The sequence below is a fragment of the Haemaphysalis longicornis genome, unplaced genomic scaffold (assembly GCF_048455015.1).
Source record: "Haemaphysalis longicornis isolate Haplotype H1 unplaced genomic scaffold, Haemaphysalis longicornis Haplotype H1 scaffold_6, whole genome shotgun sequence".
NCBI classification, from domain to species: Eukaryota; Metazoa; Arthropoda; class Arachnida; order Ixodida; family Ixodidae; genus Haemaphysalis; species Haemaphysalis longicornis.
This window is the reverse complement of record NW_027526407.1, coordinates 1,776,778-1,803,134: the sequence shown is the minus strand read 5'-3', so window position 1 is coordinate 1,803,134 and position 26,357 is coordinate 1,776,778. Positions and strand designations below refer to the sequence as shown.

General features: G+C 43.4%; 1 protein-coding gene across 3 annotated transcripts; it reads right to left on the bottom strand.

Moving 5' to 3' along the window:
* Window positions 1-769: 769 nt before the first annotated feature.
* On the bottom strand, window positions 770-24,658 carry LOC144141356 (uncharacterized). Of its 3 annotated transcripts, none has more exons than XM_077672951.1 (6): window positions 24,523-24,658; window positions 21,054-21,205; window positions 8,929-8,993; window positions 7,690-7,779; window positions 2,246-2,388; window positions 770-875 (listed from the first exon to the last, which is right to left on the bottom strand). In XM_077672951.1, the coding sequence occupies exons 1-5, from the start codon at window positions 24,622-24,624 to the stop codon at window positions 2,249-2,251; spliced, it is 549 nt and encodes a 182-aa protein (XP_077529077.1). In that variant the 5' UTR covers window positions 24,625-24,658; the 3' UTR covers window positions 770-875; window positions 2,246-2,248. The 3 variants fall into 3 exon arrangements, with proteins under 3 accessions (XP_077529077.1, XP_077529076.1, XP_077529078.1); XM_077672950.1 differs by having other exon boundaries at window positions 2,253-2,388; XM_077672952.1 differs by lacking the exon at window positions 770-875 and adding an exon at window positions 940-1,153.
* Between the last annotated feature and the right edge of the window lie 1,699 nt (window positions 24,659-26,357).

The window sequence follows — 26,357 nt, the reverse complement described above, 5'->3', positions numbered from 1 at the left end:
TCGCTAATTTAGCCCTGGTGAGCAAGTGCGTTACCATCAACGGTCACCACGATCTGGATAAGGCCGCACTCCAAGGCTCTTCTATAAAATTCTAGTTTTATCCCGTGGGAACAGCGCGACATGGGGTTTCGGGCCATGGTCATTCCGCGCGCGAAGGAAATGCTCTTACTCTACGCAATGCATTCACAGTCTTAATATATTGCTTATACTTGGCGGTACGTGAAAGCTAACGATTGGAACGTTTATAAATATAAAAGTAGCTTTACCGGTTGTGTGCACTTATTGGAGAGGCTGATAGTCAAAGGCATTTATGTTTATTTTAAAAGCACTTTGAAAACACGATGGCAATGCATTCTAGGTACTTCAGAGTTTATGCAGCGACTATTTATCTCAGCAGAAATATGAAAGGGCAAAATTGGAAGTTGTTCAAATATAATGCTTAGAAAACAAACGTGTCATAAGGCAGAGCAGTAGGCTAAACCCATCAAATCAAATTTTCACCACAATAGGAAGACTGCTGCCACATCCTGCCTAGCTTTCGATTGTTCATGTCACGTCATCTGCAGTAAAATTCAAATAAAGTACTGGTAGTACAGCTGAGAAATACGTTCACTGCAGCTGTGGTTATCTGTGATCGGGTAAACAAAACAATGACGCCAGATGTGTTCACCACCACTGTAGGTCGCATAAAAACATATCTTCGGACTCAAAATCTTGCGCTTCCATTTGTAATGTATGACGAGGTCAGCATTTTTACAAAACTCAATAGGAGAGCTGATAAAATAGAATTTATTGCATTCTTGATGTCTTGAGGAAAAATCATGACGTACGTTTTATAAACCAAGCTCTGTTATTTAGGCTATGTCAACCTTGCACTGTAAATAAAAAAAAACTGAAATGAAAATGTCATTCAAACCCAGAGAGGAGTGTAAAAGTATGGAAATATTTTATGTATTACCCACTCAGTGTTTCATATTGCTTACTTAGGTGCTCCTATATTTTGCGTGGTTATTATCAATGGCCAAGAAGTTGTAGCTTCAAAAAATATCCAATGGCCGTCAATATGAACCACCAATATTTTGGTTTGCTAAAGTGCTTATCAATTTTTTACCTTATCCAAAAATCTTCAGCCAAGCAAAAAACAGCAGTGTTGCTGAAACAGAATTGATGGTATTATTGTGTTTTTACCTCTACAGGCATACTCGTTTGAAACCGATGTAACACTGTTCTCTGGCAAATGCAAAAAAATATATTTGCAACAGAAATTGCCTATATTTCGGCTTCATCTTAGTCATGCATTATTATATACCATACGTTTTACATACACCAAAAATGTTTCGATATGTGGGTCGATAATGAGGGTCGATAATGTGGGTCGATAATGAGAAACAAGGATAATGAGGGTCGAAAATGTGGGTCGATAATGAGAAACAAGGAATAGAGGCACGGTATGAAGAAACAAAAAGAGAAGAAAGGAACCCCTTGAATTTATGTTAGGCTTTCATTTGGAACTGCAGGAAGTTTTCTTCCAGAAGACTGCTTGTACTTCCAAGCCGCCCACCAAAGGTCGTTGTGTTTACGTGAGGTATCTTAGAACTAGAAAGTGTAAAATCTGCGCCATCTTAATAAACTGAAAAATCCTTAGCAGATTCTGATTCAGTTCGTGTAGTTTATTGTCCGAATAAAAAAACTTACTCCCGATTTCGCTGATAGAAGAAACCGAAGTATCGAAAAGTAGTACAAAAAAACTATCTAAATATATTGCTTCAAGAATAGCTACAAAGAGGTAAAAAATTAACCAAGCCCACAACAGGGAGGCCAATGTATGCTCGTAAAATTAAAATTTTAAAGCCTAAAAGTGCTAAAACTATATTCTGACGTAAGTTTTTATACCAAAACAACCATAAATTTTGTTACAAAATATACGTTTGTCAGTTTACGTGTAGCTCATATTACATAATAATGTAAAGCGTCTTTAATAAATATGAAGAAGTTTGCGTTATTGAAGGCAACACTTTTTAAACGTTTTCTGTCCTGTACCACAATTTTAAGCAACGTATTGTCACCTGACACGCAAATAAAGATTTTACCAGACTCTTCAGTTGAAATTGTAAACAGTGTAAAACAAATAGGTAAAAAAAGTTTGTTGTTTTTGGTCTTGAGTTTTAGCTGAGCAGACCACCCCAGACTTTAGTTCATGCGTTTCCTTAATCGTTCCTAACATTAGTGCGTAGGCAACACTTACTGGTTACCTTACACACATATTGATGAGTTTGATTTTCCTTCCATAGCAGGGACGGTTGTAGAAGGCGATAAGGCAGCCAGGAGGTATCCAGTAATTGATGGCCTTATTATTCACCCTAAGGTCGCACCACTTCCTCCTTGGTTCTTTGCGGGAGGAAGAAAAAGTACAAAAAATTTATAAAGCAAGATGTTATATGGGCAATCCTTGTATAGTGTGTTATATCATTCTAGAAAAATCTTTCCTGCTGCTGCACAGCAGCAGTTCATGATTATCTTTAACATACGCTGCAAGTACTAGGTTGTTTTTTTGCAATAACAAGGGCGTTACAATTGTTTCTGAGGAGCCTAATTCTGCCGACGCGATCTAGAGGCAAGAGCATTTCTTTTCAGTAACAATGTGCTGGCTTCAGTTTATTCGTATCTATGCCATTGTCTTTAGGCAAACGTTTGCCTGATTGATTGTGGGGTTTAACGCGCCGACGCAACGCAGGCGATGAGGCGCGCCGTAGTGGAGGGCTCCGGATTAATTTTGACCACCTGGGGATCTTTAACGTGCGCCGAAATCTCGTACACACGGGCGTTTTTGCTTTTCGCCTCCATCAGAAAAGCGGCCGCCGCGGCCGGGAATCGAACCCGCGACCTCGTGCTCAGCAGCGCAACGCCTTAGCCACTGAGCCACCGCGGCGGGTTCAAACGTTTGCTTGAGCAGCATTGTTTCTGCTGCACCGTATATGCGTCTGTTTTTTCCTCTTTTATTCCTTTGTCTTATTGCTCAAAACAAATTAGCAAGTAGCCTGGCGAGAGCGAATACCTTTTTACAAGGCGACCTCTGCGTAAAGGGTGCACACCTGTTGTGTTCTTCTAAACTTTTGAAGTGTGCACATACGCCCGCTATTTCTTGCCAATCTCGAAACCTTTTTATATTCGAAGAAGAAAGCAGAACAACAAGAACCATTTTTGTTCTGCCGCTTCAAAATGTTTCAGTGGCATAGTCGTAAAACATTTGCCTACTACTGTATTGGCACTTCAAATTTTATGATATTGTATACATGCGCAATATTCTTGACCGTACAACACCGGCGATTCTTCCCAGAATGGGGACTTCAGGCTTTCTCCTTAGAACAGCACAGGAAATAAATGAACGCAAGTCCCCCCCCAAATGGTCGCGTAGTGTTATAAATACTTTTTTAGGTTTGTTTCTTCCCAGTCACACTTCTCTTCAACATTTAGTTCGAAATACAAAGACGAAACATAATGTCACGGAACACCTAGGCGGCCGATGCCCCATACTGTCATGGCTCATCACAGAAGACGACGAAGACGACGAAGAAGTGGCTGGTTCCCAGCGCCCGCTTTTATGGCCGCCATGTAAATCAGCTGTAACTACATCGTTCGACTATCTCATCGTTCATGTCGTCAGTACTGCCGCCACGTAACAATATTCACTTTAAATCTGGAATTATTTGCAAGAGAATTTTTCGCTGTGTGTGACCTTTTTATTTTTGTAAACACCGAAATCACTTATAGAATTTTGAATGTCAGTCACGGGATGAAATTTTATCCTTTAAATAACGTTTTCTTTCAGTTCGGGAACGACCTTTTGACACTTCCTCGGTTTATGCTTTCGCTTTTAGTGGCAAACATAGTAACACTTTTATGGAAGCCAACTGAAAAGCAGGGAATTTTTGGCAAGCGAAAATATATCTCAATAAGGGAGCAATCATCATGGTTATAGGAACCATTTACTTTGCTAAGGAATGTGCCATCTGGCATCAATATGTATCTTGTATAAATGATAAGCACAAAGGCAACAATATAGACAACGCTTTCCTTTTATGCACAAAAATTGCCAGACTGATTCTGAAACAACCATGTTGAGGAAGAGTTTTCATAAAAATTTTTCTAGCTATCACCACCTTCGTTCCCAAAGGCTTTGACATTTTGATGCCACATATATTTATATGATGATGTCTTGTGTATCCCCCCTCCCAAATAGGTCATAGATCTTCAGCTATATCATCAGCCCTCGCACAATTGTCCTTCCGCGGCGGCCCACTGTTATTTTTCCCTACGCCTTGCACGTGACCGCCCTTGGGCAGCAATCGTGAGCGCAGGCCTTATCATTATATTTTCCTGTACCTTGCACGTAGATTGTATTTCGAAACTGTTTGTGGTATTGCTTCTTTAGTCAGAAAGGTACTTTTACTAGTTAGGTAGTGTAACAAATAGTTTGGGCAAATCAGATTTCGTTTAGGTATTTATACATAGCATTTTTACTGCAGAAATAATGTGTATTAAAAGTAAAATATTTTAGAGGGCATGGGTTAACGTCGCACGCCAGGTTTTGCTTGTGTTAGGTGCGTTTTAACTACGTAAGAGGACTGCGTGTGCTGCTCACTGCGAAATCGAGAGGTGTATTAGTTACGGGAAAACACTGCACTTAACGGGAAAAATGAACAGCCGTAAATATGGCAAGAAGGCGTTCACTAATTTCTTTTTCTTTATGATAAAAAAGTCTTGGCAACAGCGAGCTTTTCGGTGTATGTCTCAGTACTAGTTTCTACACAATTGCCTGGCGGTAAAAGTCTGCAGGAGCTGTTTGAAGTAAATCATGATTGTGATTAAAAGGGTCCTTCGCCCAGGCACTTGGCTGTTGTACTATGACACTCTGAGTTGAATTCAAAACCAGTTCAATAAATTTCTCAGTTTTATGGCTGTGCTACATGGTAACGTTCAATTGACAATTGGCCTCTCGCTCAGAACTGCGCGCTATGCATTTACAATGGGGCACTCCAGAGACAATTGGTTCAATGGCCTTCAGAAGGCCTTTGAAACAGCCGTGCAGCACCGGCATTAAGCACGTGCGTTGTGAAGTGCACAAAATCGGTTGTTCAAAAATTTTAAGCAGAGGTCGAAGTGACAGATTAATGCCGAGGGGGCCATATGATAGATGTATGAGCCGAGGCAAAGAGCAGAGCTTTTAAAAAGGACAACCCGTTGGTCACAGGGGAATACCAGGCTGCTGCCACACGCACAGTACGAGCAACACTTTAGGAAAAGAATCTTCACTTCGGTCATGCACGAAAAAAAAAGTTTTGGAGGTAGCGTCACGTGATAATCATGAAGCCTAGACACAAAACTAAAAAGGAAAGCTCATGGGAGGTGCACCCTCACGTGACAGGCAAGCGGTAGCTCTTTGCGCCTTATGTGGCCCTTCTCCGACGCTGCGTGCGTGCGTCTATTCATTTGGTTACCTGGCAATTACCGCGCAGTGTTAGGCCGCTCCGTGCTTGTGAATGTTTACGGTGACGCGTAACGAGCGATCCAACGTCATAAGTGAAATTCAGCTTGCAGCTGGTGACGGTGCTTCGTGAGGATGCAATCGCATTGTCGCCTTGTTTTGAACAGCTACCGCGGCAGTAATACCAGGATACGAGAGTTGGAGCGAAACCCTGGCGAACAATCTTGTACGGTGCCTCCGGCGACGCCGCTCCCCTCCACCTCCACTGGCAGCCAGCCGGAGCTACTAAATGCTACCGCGGGCCTGCATCCATGACGCATTGCGCGGGAGGAGCCCGAGGAGTGGAGACAGCGGCTTCAGAGGAAGTTGGCTTTCCGAAGCTGGGCAACCTGACGTCATGCTCCCTCCTAACATTTTTCTTCCTCCATGACTTCGGTTAAGAGAACGCTCTCGGCGATCGGTACCAGAGCAAGGACCTTAGGGTACTTCTCATCACAACCGAGCGGAACAAGATTCAGAGTGTGCTTTCCACAATGCTGGTAAAGTCTTGACGGGAACTACCAAAATTATCGACAGAAGGTCCAACAGACGATTACGAGTACGCTCAAGGCGTAGGTTTGCCAATTGTACAGGGTCGAAGACCAGTTACCATTATGAACACTGCCAGCATAATCCAACACCCTTGGCCAACAGGTTTTAGGGGTGCTTTCGCCAATTTGGGAACAGGACTTATGATTGATCACAGGACTTATGATAGAAAAAACTAGTTTTAGAAAGTACAACCAACAATGACTCTTTTTATGCCCTTAAGGTGACATGTCATCCTTTGTAAACGTTTCATTTGCGTTTGATTGTGAAGCATATCTTTCCATTAAAATGGCGCTAACCAAAATGTAACAAAAAAAAATATTGAGCCATCTCTACTAATGCAAAATAAAGGGAGGGGCGAAGCATCTAGTGTTCATGTGTATTCTTAGCGCCTTGGCGTTTTAGCAACGGGGTTGGAAATGTTGAAGGGTCGAGGTATACAGCATTGCTGTAAATATATTGTTTCTTTGCAGCACGATGCTGTCCAGCTCTAAGTGTAAACGAATGTCGTGGAGTTTTGAGTGCGCGAAACGAAGCGCTCCGGCTTGAGGAGTAAATGAGTCTCCCGGTGTTTATTTAGCACGAGTTTCGTTCTAGCTCGAGGCGTAAACAAGCTTCCAGCTGTTTTAGTACCGTGACTAGACGAGGTGACAAGTCGAAAGCCGGAGGTTGTCGGTTTGTAGGGTTCTCAGCTGGATGCGAACGCCCAGGACACTCGGCGCCAAAACGCATCATACTCCAGAACTTCAATCCTTGCAAGTCCGCGCCACGTCCGCAACGCAAGCCTTTCCGTGGACCAGCTAGCTCACCGAAAACAGCGTCAAGACTTCGAAACTGCCAGCACCAATGATAAGGTGACACCGCAACAGCGGCCATCACACCAAACAAGCGCGCTACTCCGCGGCCCAACAACGCCATCGACGTCATCCAACCGTTACCCCGAACTATTTCAGTGGGGCTTTTTCGTGGGACAATTTGTGTATTCTTCACATCAGCGTGTGGATAGCCTTTGTTCTAAGCTATGTCCTTGCTTCGGCCATACAGTCCATGTCTGACGTAACTCACTTCGCTTGCTCTTCGCTAATTTGCCCAATCTTCCTTATAATAAAACAGCCTGCTTTACACTTTTCATTTATAGGGGCTGCAGATCGCACCAAATGCATTTCCTGGCAGCTTGCGCACAATCTCGGGAAACCTAGTATTAAGCCCGGCAGTGTGCAACAGTTCACTGTTGTTGGGTTACTGAGACTACAAGACTCCTGGCCATACTGAGCATATAGTTGTCTTCATCTTGTGTCAGTTACTCCAATTCCTTGCTGCAGATATGAGAAAATATTGGAAGTGAAAATTTACCACCAGAAATTATACTAAATTTTTTTCAACGTGATGGTTCATAGTGCAATTTCAATTGCACTACTTTATCAAATATAGTGCAATTTCAACACAATTAGCACTATTGTTCTCCTAAATTCATTCTCTCAAGAAGAGTGTCTGTGAGCGAAGGGTCTGTTATTTCTACAGCTCTCGTTTTCTATTAATAAGTTGGTGTAAGTTAAGGTATCTTTCACTGTTTTCGGGTGCAACTCTCAAATGAGGTCGTGTAGGTCATTACGTACCCGTTAGAGACTCCACAAAAAATACTCCACACGTTCTCCATGGGTTTGTAAAGATCAATGTTTCTCTGGTGACGTTCTGTGGGTAACCAGCTAAAAATTGAAAAGAAACCAAATACACGTATTATTCATCCCCGCACCACAACCCCAATCTCCTGTAAAAATCACTTGAACTCGTGTTGTTATGACAAATGGAATACACATTGGGTTGTCCAAAGGAAGAACAATTAAAACTGCCAAACTTCCGCATAGTATCTAAGATAAAGAGGCTATAAAAACAGAAACCCTCAATACAATAATTGCTTTTGATTGCCTTAGAAAACAGCACCAATGAATGATTTAGCAAAATTGCGCCGTTAAGCTTGTCATCGACCATAACAAAGTCTAGGCATGTTTATAAAGTGTTGGCTAGTGTGATTAGATAAGGTTACAGAGAATTGGAACTCTTTTGTCGTATTGTTCCGTGCCGCTGCCGTTATAATTGGTCAATTCGTATCACGTGACATTTGTTTAATCTGCGACACTTCATGGGCACCGCCATCTTGTTTCTTATGCGTTTTCTGTTTGTCAACTATGGTATTCCTAGCTGGTCTTCCCTGCATTAAACAAATCTGCTGGGCAAGTTGGTGGATTATGATGTTGGCGCAGAGCCCTGCTCTGCGGCTGCGTGCGACTGGCGTCGTTAAAAATGTGAATCAAAGATAACGCGCTTCACAGCATTTCCGCTGAAGGAGTGTGTCCGAAGAGGCCGTGTTGCTGGGTCTTGGGCAGGGTTTTTTTACAAATGACCTTGTCAAAGTGAACGGTGAGGCTGTAGAAGCGGAAGTATGGCAACACTGAAAGGACCAAAATGGCCGCATACTAACGCCGATTACCTCTGGAAGGAGTCTTTCGTTTTCTTTTGTCCAAATGGACAACTGGATGGAGGTCGGCTTCATATACGCGATGACCCTACGTTCGATTCCGCCCTAAGGAAGCGTCCATTTTTTGCACTTGGCCCACGATTATTCCTTATGGTCAGAGAAAGTTGGCTTTCCTGCAGGGCGTGTTCTTCTACAACGGCATTGGTAAGAACCCCAAACAAAAACAAAGCTTTTCCTCCCGGTATCGAAATAGCAATAATAATATTAATCTAGCTTATTCAGTTTCGAAATACAAATTTAGTGCTTAAATCTTTCCGTATTATATATCAAATTTTCGCAGGAATACACAAACAAGGTTCAAAGTTAAGCCATTACTTACAAGTTTTTTCTACAACCATGGTGTATGAGTTCAAGGAATGTCCGTACCTTTGCTGTACGTAGAAGCTGTAAGCAACGCATTCTTAGTAAAATATTTGCACAAAAGAAAATTCTCCAACAAAAAATATTCCCCTCACTGAGTACTTGTTACACCATGGTAGGATACCCAGTAAATATAAATTTCTTTTTGTTTTGCGGGGTACTGCATTAGGTGCAACCGGAGAAAAAAGGAAGAGTGCTGAATTTATTAACACGTAAAAATTGTTTTCGCGGTCCCCCCAAAATACTTTATAGCGCATTTTTTTTATTCAGCTAAAACCATCTTGTTTAAATGCAGCTTCACTGGATTACGAAGAAATATTTGCGTACACCTCCACTAAAACAGTATATCAAATAAAACTTGGCAAGGCGCATCATTCTAAAAGAACACATTTTTATGGGCAAAAAATTTCAGTTTTGTCTTAGGGTGTTTAAACAGTCGGTGCTTCTAAGTACTTTGAAACCACACATTCTTTTTCGAAGAAAGTACGTGTGATTTTAAAGTACTGGGGAGCACTGCTAGGGGTTTAGGAGTATTGCTTTAGAAGCAATAATTAGAAGAATTGCTAGGGTGTAAATGAATTATCCGAAGTAAAAAAAAACAATTTTTAACTTTTCAGTTTTTTAGTTGCACGCAATCAACATTAACAAAACCGTTGCATCGATATTTGTGAAAGAATACAAAAATAACAACTGAACAATACTGCCAACACTGGTATACATAGATACATTATTTCAAAGTTTAGTGCTGACTTTTGAAAGTCACGTGAATTATTGCTACCGTTCTAAATCAAATAAATGCTACCAAAAAGATTCTATGGCGTAGCGTGTCTTTGAAGACAAACCTAGGCATTCCAAGGTGTTTTTCCTGAGGATTTGGGCTTCCTAACGCCTACTCTGGAAAAGAAAAAGCGCACCGTGTTTCACTAGAAACAATAATTGACAATTTATGTCCAGGTATTCTAGGTTGGTTTTATCGTCCGTTCATAGGCCCACTTTATGCATATTAGTACTTGGGGACAAATGATACGTTTGTTTTTCTACAACAAAAAAGTAAATGCTCTAGTGAAATAACGTTTGATCAAATACACTTGTAACACGCAATAAAGTATAAGAGAAATCCAGTGTAGAAATCCCCAGTATCGTTGTATTGCTGGCGAGCGTGTGTTATGCATGCATTTCGTTATAGAAATACATGCGTCTTTCAAGAAATTCACCTGCTCTTTCAAGAACTAGTCAGTAAAACAACTGCATTCTTGATCAAGAAAGATTCAATTTACTGCTGACAAGGCGGTACCTTTTTCATCATTGAAGATTGCATTGCGCGGCATGCAACAGAAAAAACATACGACGGCTAACGGTTAAAAGCCAGGTAATATAAAAACGTACTTTCACGCTCCGGAAAGAAACCAGAAAACGAAATGAATGCCAAGGTATACTTTGGGCAAAAAAATACCCTGAAAAAAGGGTGCTATAATAAAATATTTTCCTTCGCACTGTGTTTAACTATTTTTATGCCTACGTATTCAAGGTTGCTGCTTGTGACGCATGTTAAGTGGTTTTTTATATAAAACCCTATGGCTGCTTCCATTTCCAACCTTTGCTTCAAACACTGAATTTTCACATTTGTATGTTTTACGTCTCTCACATAGTTTTTGCGTTTCTCAAGATTTGCCCTCTAGCTGGATGTATTTTTCACAAGAAAAAATAATTATGATTTTTAGGATTTATTTATCGCCACTGTGCTTCCGTTGAAAACAATCACGCCCCTTTTTGGCATAGGGTGTGGATCTTTGGGTAACGAAAGAAAACTTGCGCAGTGTATCTTCAGCTCATGCGTAGGCGTAGAAGTGCGACCTATTTATAGATATTTTGTGCGTTTCTTAAACCAATACCATAAATAAAGAAGTGGAAGCTTCTGTAAAACCTATGTGCAACACATGTAGTGCGCATCATAAATGATACAAGGTTTTTTACCTTTCCAGTGACGTCGTAAGAAAAGTTCAGAAAGCCTCCTTAATTCGCCTTGAAAACTCACAATACACAAACCATAGCTTATGCCTTTCCCGTTCACCATTTACGTACTTCTCCAATAAGTCGTCATGCTTCCTGTCATACCCCTGTCCAAAGTTTCCAATCGGCTACCTACCATGCTACACCTCTCCATGGCAAGACTGGCAAGCGGCACTCGTGAGATATCTCCACTTTGCTTCCACTGCATCGAATATGCTGAGATCTCCTGCCACTGGCCATCTCAGCCTCTCCTAACAAACAATCTCCCCTCAGGCTGGGAAGTCGCCAAAGTGAGTCGAGGAGTCTCTATCAAGTGCTTTTTTTAGAGCAACCTGGCAAGCTCGGAGAGATCTCTAGAAAACCGCAGCCCGAATACCTTTATTGTTTGCAGGTACAAATTTAACGTAGGAAATAACTGAAATTGTATTAAAACAAAGAACCTGCCCTTAGATGAAATGACGCACCCTCTCACGCCATTCACGCCAGCCATTTGTCCCTATAGCTCACCCATACACATAGCAACTCTTTAAGCTCAAATAAGGCCTAAATCACGTACATGTTCAAACATCGTCACAGCTACTTGATGTTGCCTATGCAGTAATATACGAGCATAAACACAAAACACGCAGAGGATTTTTTTTATTTGTGTGTTTGCTTTTACAGCCCGGCTGCACCGGGCTGTGTTATCTGTGTCCCGATTGAAGCGCATGTTCCATTCTTTCTTTCTAATGCCTCACGTATTATGTCATTTTTGTGGGAGAATGTTTCACTCTAAGACCACTAGCCTAGAATAGTCTTCTTTTTTTCTACAGTGTTCTCTATTTACTTCGATGGTCGGAGAAACAGCCGCACCCAAATATAAATGCCCGCAGAGCAGACGATGCAGCATTCCATTAGCCGACACTCGCCCACGGACGCCACCTTGATGACTGCTGTTTCGCCACCTATGTATTTTTTTTTACTTGTTAGGGCATCACAAGTTCGCTCCAATACACGCTTTTCCTTTAAGTCAACTGCATCATCTTTGGCTTCGTGACATCTGGTGGAAGGGCTGGGTACATGCACTTTAAACCCTCTTCAAGTCTTCGACCAAGCCCAACTCATGCCAGATGGCGACAGCAAAGCCTAAAGCCTGAGGTTGGACTACTGCAGGACAAATTGGAGGCGGAAGATGTAACGACTGGTGCGATAAACAACGCATCCACGAAAACAAACGCAGCGAGCCCTTGTGTAGTTCTGCAGGAACATCGGGAGCCATCGTCATTTACGGGTCACCTACGGAAGATCCTGAGGGATGGCTGGAGCTTCTCAAGAGGGTCCGAACATTGACCCAGTGGCATCACGACGAAAGACCTATACGAGTGTTTTTCCTACTTGAAGTCTCCACACGCATTTGGTTCCAGAACTACGAGCGTATACTGAAGACCTATGAGGTATTCAAGACCGAACTTTTAAAAACATTGACTCTGGTAAGCAAGAAACGGATTGAGCAGCTGCAGCAGCGACGCATGCAACATCCCAATGAAAGCGTGCTCGTGTTCGTTAAAGAGTTGCAGCAACTCTTTGCCGTGTAAAGCGTGAAATGTGCGGTGAAACGAAACTAAGGTTTTTGATGCGAGGGGTTGAGCAAGCGTTATGCGCATACCTTGTCCGGAAACCCTCGTAATACTGTGGCCGAATACGCTTCTGAGGTGGCCGCATTGGAGAGCACACGTGAAATACGAACTAGGCAGCACGACCGAAAAATCAATGCTCTGGTTTCAGAGACAATTGGCGTCGGAGCTATTAGCTAGACACAGTAAGCTAGACCATCCGTGCAGTGGTGAGGGAAGAGCTTTGAAAACGTTTCCCGGCGACGCCACAACCTCAAGTTGCCTTTCTTACCGACATGATCAGGGAAGAGTTGCAACAGGCACTGGAGACTTCTACTCTTCCCGAAAGACCCCGCGGGCCACATGCGATGACCTTCCCCGAAGCTGTTCGTTGACACCCTCCTGCTTTTACCCGTCGTCAAGAGGCCTGTCCATACTGCCGTCAGGTGCGCGAACGCATGACTCCCTGTAGTGCAATACCAGACGGCGAGGTAGACCTAGGTGTGGCGAACTCCCGATAATCGTCCGTTGTGCTACCACTGCGGAGAGACCGACCATATCATTCGTCGCTGCCCCTACAACAGGCTGGTTTTTTTAGAGTTCTCCGTCGACGTACCATGGACCCGCCCGGCCAGCGCCCTACTGACATCAAAAAAGACCTGTCCAACACCAGCCGTGGACCAGACCGTTTCAACCGTTCACCGTTGCCCTACCCAACCAGTCTTCGAACTGCCGTAGCAAGGCTGATTTTGAACGTGCATGGTACCCCAGTTCATGCAAGGGAAAATAAAAGCAGCAAATTCTGGAGGTGAACAGTTGCAATAGTGGAAAACCGAAAACCGACCAACGACGCAAGGACAAATCGTATACCGTGATTCGCGATATCACAGCTCGAGGACCGAATCAAACACCGATGTGACTACCCAATACGACGATAGCCACTTGGTGCGACGCGTACCTGACATGACCGGACTTGCTGGTGAGAAGACGACGACAACTGCGATGCATAGTTCCCTACCATCAACACGGACAAGCCGAGATACGACGCTCCGACGTACCAGCAAGTCGAGAGGCGCCATCCGAAGTAAAGTTGTCCATCGACAGCTTTGGTGTAATCGCCCTCATACACACAGAATCCGACTACTCAGTAATGATCTGATCATTTGCGTGTTAGCTGAAGGTGGTGCGGACCAGATGGGACGGTCCGCACATACACACAGCACGAGGCCATCTCGTAACACCAAGTGGTACCTGCACATCACGCGTCACCGTAGATGGGACCACGTAGCCTGCTCCGTTTTTCATTTTGCCTAACTGTTCCCGCGATGAATTCTTTCAATTGACTTTATGACGTACAACGGTGCAATTATTGTTCTACAGCGCAATTCGAAAAAATTTCCCCCCGATCCCTCCATGTAGCCAGAAAATAACCGCTGCCAGAGTGCTGCTGTAACGATCGCCGATGACCATGGCACCCTGCCACCCCGCGCAAGCTTCCTGATCACCGTTTACTTTGAAGATGCTGCTCTTGATGACGATGCTATGATAAAAAGTGACCAATGGCCACTTCTCCGTTGCGGTGTCTAAGTCGCAACATTCATGGCACGTTTTAAGCCATGCCAATACCACGTTTTTGTCACTAATTTCACCGAGGAGTACCGGCATTTAAACAAGGGCGGTGCAATTGCGTTCCTCGAAGAAACGCAAAAAGAAAGTGGTGTAATCTCAGTCGCTGCTCTTAAACTTGCCCCCGAAAGAACCTTAAATTTTTACACTCCTTCGACGTGAATCCGGCGCTACCGCAAGAACAGAACAAGTATATTGGTTTTGCTGCGTCATTACAGGGAGTGTTCTTCATCGAACTCAAAATACACCAGGCACCACTAGTGAACCACCGAGTCATAACCAAAGATGTAGCCAATACTACCCGATTGTCACCGTACTGCGTGTCTTCAGACGATTGGGAAGCCATCCCGACACCAGTGGGACACATGCTTAGAGACGACATTGTACAGCCATCGAAAAGCCATTGGGCTGCGCCAGTCGTACTTGTGAAGAAAAAAGACGGCAAATTAACGTTTAGCGTTGACTACCGGCTACCAAACAAAATCACCAAAAAGGACGTGTACTTTCTGCCACGAATTGACGAGCCCTCGACCATTTCTGCCACGCGAAGTACTTCTTATCGATGGACCTAAATAAAGGTTACTGGAAAATAGAAGTGGATGAGGCAGAGCGAGAGCAGAATAATCATAATACCGGATGCCCTCTACGAGTTCAAGGGGATGCCATGTGGGCAGTGCATGGCACCAGCAACATTCCAACGAGTCATGGACATCGTGCTAGCTGGCCTGAAGTGGCGCACCTGTCTCGTATACGTCGACGACGTTTCGGTATTCTTTCGGATATTCGACGAACACCATGCAAGGTTGGAGTTTGAATTTGAGGCTCGCCGGTGCTAGCTCTGTAGCCTGAAAAGTGCCGCGTCGCTAACGTTAAAATAAAGTTTTTGGCCCTTGTTGTCAATGCCGCAGGATTCCTGCCTGACCCAGGGAAAGCTTCAGCAATGGCGAAATTCCAAAAACTGAAAAGCCAGAAGGGCGTGCGAAGATTTCTGGCACCTTGCGCATACGACTTGACTTTTTCGCAAACTTCGCCCGACCGCAGAGCCACTCACGCGCTTGACGAAAAAAAGCACCGCTTTGAGCTGCAAAAGCGATAAAAAAAAAGCCTCCTGCAATCTACAACTCCTACAAAAACCGCCCGTGCTCGCTCATTGCGACATAAACGCCGAAACGGAAATGCGCATGGACGACAGTGATATAGGCTTGGGTGACATCCTCGTACAAAAGAAAAGCGGTTGCCAAAAACTAATCGCCTTCACCAGCCGTGGTATTTGGAAGGTGGAGAAAAACTGCTCAGCCTCTGAGAAAGAGTTCCTTGCAGTTATACGGAAATTTTCAAATTTTCACCCATGCGTGTATGAGAGAGCATTCAAAGTTGAGACTGACCACCATGAGCTGTGTTGGCTCGCCAATTTGAAGGGCCCCTTTGGCCGTCTTGGGTCCTGGAGCTTGCTCCTGCGAGAGTTCGACGTTAAAATCGCCTAGAGGCACGGCAGAAAGCGCTCTGATGCCGATTGCCTCTCCCGCGCCCACGTCTACCCACCACCACACGACTCCTATAAAGAGAGACGTTATTGTGAGTCGTGACGAAGAGCGAACTAGCCCCAGCGGCGTGCCGACCTTGACTTGTACCGTGAAGGACGCAACGTCCCCGTGCCTATGGCGTTCTAACGGAACTTAACAGCATTCAGCCTCAAAACTTCTGTCATACTGAAAAATAATTTCAGCCCCGGAACTAGAACGACTTATCTTCTTGTCAGCACCGAGGACCTTCGTGAGAATATTTTGAAAGCGTGCCATGACGACCCGTCTTCGAGACATCTTGGCATGGGTCGCACTATTAGAAAAATCAAGACGAAGAACTACTGGCCCCGCCCTACATCCGACGTCGCCCGGCGTTGCCATGACTCACAATGACGGAGGACGCCGTCGACGAGACCTGCCGGAATTTTGTAGCCTATCGCCGTCCGAAGGAGGTCCTTCCAACAGATTGGAATATGCCTGATGGGCAAGTTCGCTAAGTTACTATCCGAGAACAATTGGGTCGTACTAATGGCAGACTACACGACGCACTACGCCGAGACCACCGATCTTCCTAGAGTGACTGCACAATGTGCCGCCAAGTTCTTCATTAACCAAGTTGTGCAGCGACATGGAGCCTGTCAAGACATAATCACGGATTGCGGATCGGCCTTTCCTGCGGAGCTCATGCAATGAATATTGCGCTACCATAACCAAATGAACGCTCTAACGGAAAGTCTGAACAAGACGATCGCGGATATTCTGTTTATGTCAGTTGATGTTGAACATAATACAAGGGACAATGTCCTTCCGTATGTCCTGTTTGAGCTCAACAAAGCTATCCAGGAAATTTCCCTGATGACACCGTTTGAGCTTGTCTATAGAAGGCCGACTACTATGCTTGGGGATTTGCTTCTGCACGCACAAGACGGTGACAGCAACGTTGACGTCCAAAAATATTTTAACCGTGCGGAGGAGGCCCGTCAGCTCGCTCGAGTTTGCACAACGGACCAGCAGGTGGTCGATGCCACATGGTACAACCCCCGACGTCGTTACGCCGAGTAGCGCGCGGGGGTTCGTGTGGCGGTTTGAACTCTCATCCGATGACGTGTAGTCAGTGAGAAGCTTCTGCGAGGGAATTTATAACCCTACCCGATTCTACAACGTGTTGCCCAACGTACCTACCGGTTGATCCACGATGGTGATTCCGGAACATCACTACTACGCACGCGGCCTGAAGTCGTCCGCGTGCTTGGGCTAACACCTTTTTACGCAATACTTCGGATTGTATTTTTTGTTCGGACTGATGTTTTATTTTACCACCGGGTCGATGCACTGTTAAAGGGGGTAATGCCGCAAATGATGCATTGGATTTTTTGCTCTTAGTGCTCGGCTGCGCCGGGCTGTGTTATCTGTGTCACGACTGAAACGCAAGTTTCTTTCTTTCTTAAACCTCACAGAGTATTTCATTTGATAGAGAGAATTTGTTGCCCTAATGCCACTAGCGTAGAGAAGACTTTTTTAGATACAGTGTTCATGATGTAATACGACGGTTCGAAGAAGATCCGCGCCTCAAGATGAGACGCCTCAAGAGGAGACGCCCTGGCAATCGATTCGCCGACACCCACCAGCGCACGTCATTATGATGACTGCTGGTTCGTCGCCTGGGTATTTGAAATGCAGAGCATTTCTTAGCCTCGCCGGTTCCTGCATCGGACGCTGTTAACAGTTTCTTGTCCGGAGTAGGTGCGCCTCTCCTTCCGTCCTCTCTCTCAACAGCAGCTGGCGTGCGCATGCGTCATAGTCAGCCCGTTCGCTCCGTCGTGGTCTCGGCCTAAAAGGTGCGTGATAGCAGCGTGGTGGGTCGTGGAAGGGCGCGCGCTGCTTGCGCATGCGCGCTCTCCCCCCCGTACTGCTCTCCCTCTACTGCACGCGCTGCAAATATAGCGGCTAGCGGTCGCTCGTGTTTCAGTCACTGCGTTGCTCCTTCCTTCCTTGGTTGACGATCGTGCCCACGTTTACTCGTGTCTGCTACTCCAGCATCACGGAAGAAGCGATGGAAGCAACACTGCCTTCAATCAGTACTGAGGCCTCAATGCTCTGCATTTACTCGTGTTCCCCTCGCGGGAAGGCGCCGGAATTTTTTTTAGTTGTTGGGGGAGCACACGTTCTCTCCAATAAACCTGTTTTGCTTCAAGCCAACTGCGTCACCTTTCGCTTCGTGACAAGGCAATCTCAATAACTGATCGATCGTCCTGTAGATAATACTGCACATAACCCGTGAAGAGAAAAGATGATGTTTTAGGGTTCATGGAGTCTTACAGAACTTCAGTAATGAACACGATGCTAGTAACTTTGTATATTGCTGACATATGTGCTATTCCGCGAAAATGCCAGACGAGGTTGCTTCCAGTTGCAACACAGCAAAATTGGCGCGCAAAATGTTCTGCGATGGTATACTAAATTCTGGTACTTTATTGAAAACTGCGCATTCCGAACTCTACCTGTAACGCACGTGCGGAAAACACGTTTACTTAGGTTTGCCGAAAGAGAAGCTAAAATTATTCAACTAGTTGAAAGTCGTTTCACTGTCCGCCTCTGCGTTTACATGCGGCGAGTTTATTAAAACTGTCGCAGGAGCATCCACCTGCAGGTGCGTCGGTGCCTTATCATGCTAAAGCGGCGATCTGAAAGAAAAGATTTAGCATGCGGAGAACAATATCGCCAGAGCAACCATGGTCTCCTGGGTTGTTTCCGCAGCACGATCTAAACCCTTACGCAGGTACTCAGCTGGCTGTCTTCGTTGCAGGGAACAGAACACTCTAAAAAAAGCAGTCGCTTTATGGCAATCCGGTAGGCCGCCAGTGTACCAGCAGTAGGCGTTGTGTCGTGTTTGCAGGAACAGCCTTGCAGACGAAAGTTGCATTCGTGGGATCGCTCCAGGCATGCAAGCTACTCTCGGTCATTTCGGTGCATCCCACCCTAAGAGACGCTGACGCACCCGCGGGTTGAAGACCCCGTGATAAAAAAACATGCTGCTTCTACATTTTAGCGCGTACTCTTTCAGAATATGCTAGTCACACACACGTGAAATTCACTCCCACAGGGGCTTTCTCAGGGAGTCATTTACTCTATCAATAAAGAAATTGGCTCATACCGCTGTTGCTTCAAACAGTCACAGCTAGGTCACCAAAAAATCAACCGCTTATCATTATTCTCTAAATGTGAGGGCAGAAATATATGTAGATTGTAAAAAAGAAGAATAGGCTGCTACTAAAACTTTAGTTTGGTTATCTACACGCGTATTTGTATGTACTCCTAAAACAACAAATAATTAGGTAAAATAAAATTGTGTCGTCTACCGCCCTTTTTTCTGACCTGTTCCGCGCCTGTGTGTATTTCACATATTGACTCGCAATCCTATCAAGGATAAAACACATTCTATGTGAACCGAATACGTTAGTAAAACAAATGTTTCAACTAACTGTCATGGGGTTTATTCGTTGCAGTTTTAAAAATGCGCGTCTGGCCGAATGGAGTTACGAACCTTGACGCTGAAAATGTTTGACGCCAAAATCATCTCCAAAGCTGCCGAAAAAAATTTGGCCGCGAGTACCCTTAGGGGGGACCTACTACCTAGGAAGCAGACAATGGTAATGATCAAGCGTTTTCCTTCCTAATGTGAGATTCGTCCGTCTGTCCAACATTCTACAGTTGTGGGTTAAGCTACGGTACCCACATACTGCGAACCACTAAAAATGATGGTACCGATAATTTTTAGGGCAACCCTTTTCAGTTTTGCCAAAAATACTCACTCGCACCACAAATGTTCACACGCTATGAGGAGAATGTCTCTTCAGGCTATCCTGCAAGACCTAAGGCTAGCAATTATCAGAGCCTGCCATGACAAGTTTTCAGAACTTCTCGGTACAAAACGTATACTATGAATAAGTAAATTACCCGTAGCCTGCACTTACTTTTTATATCAACCAGTTTGTCGTCAGACCTTTTATAGTTTATACCAACTCTAAATGCTGCTCCCACCTGAAATTCTCGGCATTTTCGGGCAATAACCGCACGATTTTACCACTGCTAAAAGGGACAAATGAATGTCCTAAGCCCCTTTCGCATTCAGGGACGTTGTAAATGCCGTATGACTTGTGGTTTTAAACCCAAATGTATTGTAATACATGGTTGACCTCGCCAGTTTTTATAAAACTAGCAAAAATGTCACAAAATTTTGGTTTCCGAAAAGGTAGTGCGAGTTGGAGCAGTGATTTTTTAATCTCGAACCGTACAACGCCATGTGTAACAGAAATTCATAGTACCGAACAGTAAATGCCCACAACATCGAATCTAGCGGAATCAAATAAAGCCCCCACAAGGCTATCGCTGGCGATAACAGCTGAGACTTCATCATTTGATTTTCGCAATCGAGTACGGTACACCTACAAAGCAACTGACTGAGATTACTTTTACTTGTTTGCTCTTCAAAGTCTTCAAAGGCCAAGCAAAATGTTCGAGGCCTTCATGCGCAACTGTATAACAAACATGTTGACGGCGACGTTTAAAGAAACGTCTTCGGTTTAAGTCGCTGGACAACCTGCCTTCTTCTGTACCAAATAGCAGTAGGTGAAGTTTTCAGAACGCTGCAACTGTATCTCTTATCACAAGTTTTATATCATTGAATGGGGCATACTTGTAACCGATTCGGCAAAATCCCTCAGCAAAAAGAAGTTGCGAAAACTTCTGGGTACATTCTAACCTCAGCCGCGTTCTAAACCGCCTATCTCGGGAGTTTTCTCCACAGGGACACCTGACATACTGGCTATAAACACGGCAAACTTTCATGTGACGTAACCGGAGACATAAAAGTGTATACATTTTTTTTTATTTTGTCAAAACGTATTTACGCTCTATTTACGGGCACATAAATTGTAGTAATGCCTGAATACAGCATTTTTTTTCAGAGGAGTAGATATTTTATGCACAGTGCCTGAACGCACAGATATAAACCGGAGCTAGAAAGCAAAGGACTCTACTTCAGAATAAGAGTGTGCAACAAATTGTGACTTCTAAGATTGTTCACTGTTTGAATGCACGTAACTTGACTGAGTGCCCTATCGACATGTTTTAGTACTTTTCAAAAGAACAAACTTCTTCCACTAGACCAAACTGCATAAAATAAACTTGTTTTTTATATTCTACGTATGCATAAAGTTATTTGTGTATGAGGTTCATTATTTCATTGAATATACTTTTTTGAACAAGGCAATTCCTGAATATTTCGCGATAAATTTCAGCTGGAACTATTAGAACAGCAATTTGATACTTACTCCTGCTCGTATAAGTTGCTCCGATTGACGTAATGCCGTACAAAAGCAACTCCATCCTCTGTAGCATTGTGCACATTGTCAAAAATGCATATTGATTGACCAGACGTTATTGATGTAAATGACAACCAGATTCGGGAGCCTTGTGTCATGAACTGCAAATATAAGGTGTAAAGCATTGAAAGTTATGACACAGCAATGACTCATTTTCTTCATTATCTTAAAGCAGTCCACTTTGCCTATTTTTCTGCCTGTAGCAATGTTTATTTTTATTGAGTATGGCTCTGATGAGTGCTATTTAATACATTTCTGCTAAAAAGCAGCTTGAACTTGAGGTAAAACGTAAGAATAGAAAAAAAGAATATGCCACAGACTAACAACCTGATATATACGAAAAACGAACAGAGATATATACATAAACAATGTCTGAGTTGCGGAGGGTTAGTATTATATATTATAACTTGTTTTACGGAGAACCTGTTTCTCCCAGTCTGATAAAGCCGCGGACGGAGTGCTCCTACATGACCCCAGCAACGTAGATCACGAAGGCTTCGGCAATCTCCCGCAAGAGTGGGTGGTTCTTCTTGGCGATCCCAGTTATACCATGCACGCTAGCTGCTAGGTTTGCATGTGCTATCCCGACAATCACAAAAGTGTGTGGGCAGGTGTCTAAAGGGGTGGTGGCTCGGAGAGAGGCGGCGCGCTCACGACCAATATTGTTTGAGAATCGGTCGGTTTGGTTGATGCAAATCCGCTCAAACTTCGAAGAAAATCCATAAAAAACTTTCATGAGAAATCAGCGCGACTGGTGCTAAACAAAAGGTGAGGGCGTATATTTTTTCATGGGAATAGGCCATATACCTTGTTGGGCGGTGAACAGACAACCATTTATTCCTTGGTTTCTTATCAAGCCCTTTATTCCAACATCATTTCTGACAGTTGTATTGTCAACACATGAAAATAAATTTGTCAACAATGAATTATTTAAAGCAAGTAAATTGTTCACCTTATTGTAAAGTGTTTACCTTATGGAAAATACCCCCATCGTACTTGATGTTATGTAGACTTTTTTGTATTTTAAAGGCGCGATGCTTATAAAGTTGCAATGCATATATTTATGTTCAAAAAATTGTACGAGATTTAGTTCAATATATAGTCAGTGCCCCAGGGTTCCGGTGCTCCAGTTTTAGTGTCAGCTTGTAAAGATGAGTGTTTGAAAACAAGAAACCCTTTATCTTTTATATGATGCGACAGTGGGAGATTTCCAATCTTCAAGAAATGCTAAGTATGATTTTGTGTGAGCGCCGAAAATATAGCGGGAAAAGCCGTGCAGTAGCGAGACAGACGTTTTTATTCTGGACGAAAAGATGTTAGCCCAACATGCGTACGTCCCCTCGTGTTTTATATTTTTATTTTTGTATTTCTCTAACGTAAGTTGATACCTGCCATGTATCGCACCCTATACTCTGCCACATTCAAATCCTGCGCCAAACTAGGCACCCTGTACCACATGGTCTTGAAGTACCACCAATCACCCACCCTCACGTCAAACCCCAACACTTCCTATGAGCAGTGGGAGGAGCTGCTGACAAGCTCTGGCCTCTCACACCAGAGAGGATTAGTGGAGAGTTCGCGGACGGCCAGCATAGTCCAAGGCATTCCGGAGTTAGGAAGCGGGTGCTCTACAATCAGCACCTCGACTTAGTTTCTTCGTCATTATTTAACGTAGGGGCCACTCGCATGTAAATTTCTGTAGAGTTGTGGTGCTTTTTTGCGAATTACTTGCCAAATCCTTGAAACGCAAAACCCTCCATGCTGACTTGGTTCCGCGTGTATGTATTGCCTGTTTCCTGTGTGTGCCATACCACTGTGCGCTTGTTATGGGATATGTTATCGAAAGCCAAAAATGTCAGCCAGAGTTTTCAAAACTATTAAAAAGAGAAAATATTTTCTACCAAAAGAGGGCTGGCGCAGTTACGTTGAAAAGAAAAACCGTTTTTGAAGGCATTGGTGCAAAGGAGTCTCAATGCAGGGTCAAGCATTCCCGACGTATGCTTAGAAGAAATTCCGAATTATTCTTATTTCCTAGTTTACGGCAAAGCTTTTCCTTGTAAAACCTCCATTTACGTGTTTTATACGGGCGTTTCAAATCAAACAAAAAAGGTTTTTTGCCAGGTTATGCTTACCTCAATCTTTTTGTCGTCTTTAATTACAACTAAAATCTTCCGTAAACATTCGGTTTTGTGTCCGTGAGTCCACGTAATGCAACCTCAGCTTCGCGGCCTTAGTCTTTTTGGCGTGATTTATGATTGACTCACAGAGTTTGTATCTATTTTACATGTCCCGCAATGCCTTTGTTTGCGTTTTATCCCCTAAAAATTTGATCCAATACGATGGATAACTGGTCATGGGCAATAAACCCTGTGTTGAAACAGGTGTGAAGAATTCGCCCTTCTCTTGTCATATGTGCTTGGGTCTGGTAGATTGGCTTTGATATGCAGTACGTAACACGCATTACATATTTCTGGTTGTACATTTTTTTGTAGTATTGGAGGAGTCAAAATGTTTCTACTGAAACTTTGGCATACCTTTTTTCTGGAAAATCGTGTATACAATAAAATCAATCACGACTGCATTTAACATTTACCAAATATATAAAAATTATGACTTCTATGAGTGTGCTTCATGCAAGGGTAAGCACGAATATCCACACAATGTATTATTTGTACCAAAAAATTTAAAAATAAAAAAACGCAGGAAGAATGCTAGATATCCAACACAAAAACCCCGTGCACCATAGGGTTAACGTAAAGGAGATTTACGTTTCATCATAAGTGCACCAGCAGGTTTGAATCCTATAATCTCAGGTTTATAGTTAGGAACAGCGGAGTAAAAATGTCGTCAAAATAATGTCATCAAAAGCATCTGGGCCTTTATTCTGTAAATAAGATTGGTAGGTTATGTTCAGTAACCTCCTCAACAATTACAGATTGTTCCCAACTACTTTCCTAATAACCTCAGTTTACATATTAGGGTAAGGCAAACTGGCCTAAAATGACCAGCTCAAGTGTTCCACTTCTCCTGGTTGATTAACCTTTCTTTATTTGGCACAGTTAAAAACGCTAAATTATGTTCACAAATGAACCACATAATAAAAGCCATTAAACTTGTAAAGACTTTATTACTTTAGCAGCAATCGTGTAATAAGCGATTTTTGTGTTTTTTACAGGCGCTCACAAAATAGCGTTTGAAGTAATAATTAGTTTACCTAAAACAATGCGCATTTCGGAAACTTACTGCGAAGTCAATTCTAAACAAAAAGGGAAGTCTTACCAAATCTATACCGAATATTCAAACTATAAATTTTAGCAGAAAAAACCGTGGCCTTTTTAAATAAAGTGAATAAATTTGCATTTAGCTGTGAATTCTACAACATAAGCACCGATATTTCCTGTACATCAGTTTTACCCACCTCTTGAATGGTGCCTTTGCGAAACCATCTTGACAAGTCATGCCGCCCATAACAAACAGCTAACAGCATTGCAAGTAGGCTGATTTGGACGATGAAAGTCATGGTGAAATGAATTTTATTCTGTCTTAAAAATGGCGTTTTGTCCAACGTTTTATACTGCCAACAAATAACGTAGCAGATGGTGTACAGCGGCGCCACCAAAACATTGTCATATTTTTCCACAGACAATACACTTCAGTATTACTTGTACTGTAGAACAATGATTGGGCAGAAGGAATAAGCCCTCCTAGTATAATGGTACTTGAGATTTTTCCTGTTTTTATTTTAAATCACAATGCTTTTGTAAAAAGTTTATTTTCACCCTTTACAGAAATGCTGAAAAATGTACTCCGAAATACCTCACAAACTTTAATTACAGGTGGTGCAAACATTGAATGAATATGGTGTCGTTACTAAAAAATTAACACAGCAGAAGAACACACAATTTAAACGTATCATATATCCAACAAAAACGGATACCAGTAGTGAAGAATGCAGTGTGTCAGCGAGAGTTCGTTGACACGGCTGCTGAGAAAGGTGCGTTCACACGGCAGCGGAAAATCCAGTTGCGCAGATGTATTTTTACGCCCCCTGAACAAAGGCAGGCTCAAATATGAATTCACATTCGCCAACGCTTGTAACGCGTGTTGTGAACCCGGTGCGATTTTACACAATTAAATAGACAAAGACCACAGCTGTGATTGCCGCACAATCTTTGTTACTCGTCTCTTAAAATAAGTACAGGTTTGACTCATGTTTGCCATCCCTTGCGCCTAATTTCTTATGAATCGTCCTAGCGGAGTTTGAAAACTTCGGGAGCTTTGGACAGCCCCCTTTTGTTAGAAAACTGTGGTCTAACATATGCTGTGAAACGACATCAACCCAATGTCAAAAAATAATTCAAATAGCCCAGAGGAAAACAATTCTATTGTTGGTGAGCGCGACCACGGACGGCGCTGCGAAGCGCCTCTACCTGACGCCGGCTAAAGTATTCTCGCATTTGTCGTCTGTTTCACTCGAGCTCGCTCTACCTGCTGTTTCTTTGCGCCGGTTGACGTCTGATACTTTTTTGCGCCAGATGTTGCGTGTGCGTCACTTATTATCGTTATAATAGCTTAAAATCGCATTCACTAGCTCAAGGTGTAGGTGAAAGTATAGTTTGGGACACCGCTACGGAAGAAACACTGCCAGCGTCGCCCCATTTCGTGCGAAGCCGGTCCTGTGCGGAGCGCGAAGAGTCGGAGCTAGGCGTCAGCTGCTGTATTAAGCAATCTTTGTAACAAAGGGAACAGCCAGCTGCTAGTAACTGACATCAGGGAAAATGCAAGACCAACACAATGTCCAGGCCTTCGAGGCTGTCGGCTTTGGCAGAAGGTATTACGATTCCCCGTAATCACATGTAAGGTAAAACAGTTTTTGAAAGCTTTCCGAATGCTCGGAAGTATTGTATCACATCACTTTACATTGTCATTGCACAAAAGTATGCTGGCATGCACTATGGGCTGCAAAAACTAAAATTATTGAATTCCAAATAACCAACTGTGTGTATATGCGTGTGCTGGTTTATTCTAGGCTTCTAACCAGTATGGAGGTTTATTCAGCAAATCGAGTCACGTCTACGCTAAGGACACAGTAACACTATGTTTGGTCAGACCTAGAGGTATATTTCGGCACATTTCCCACAGCCATATCTTCCCAATATTCAGATATCCGTTATAGGAAAACTACACTCAAAAGGAGAAGGGTGCAAGAAGGAGGGATAGAAACCTTTATTTAACAGTAAAATCTAGCTGTTT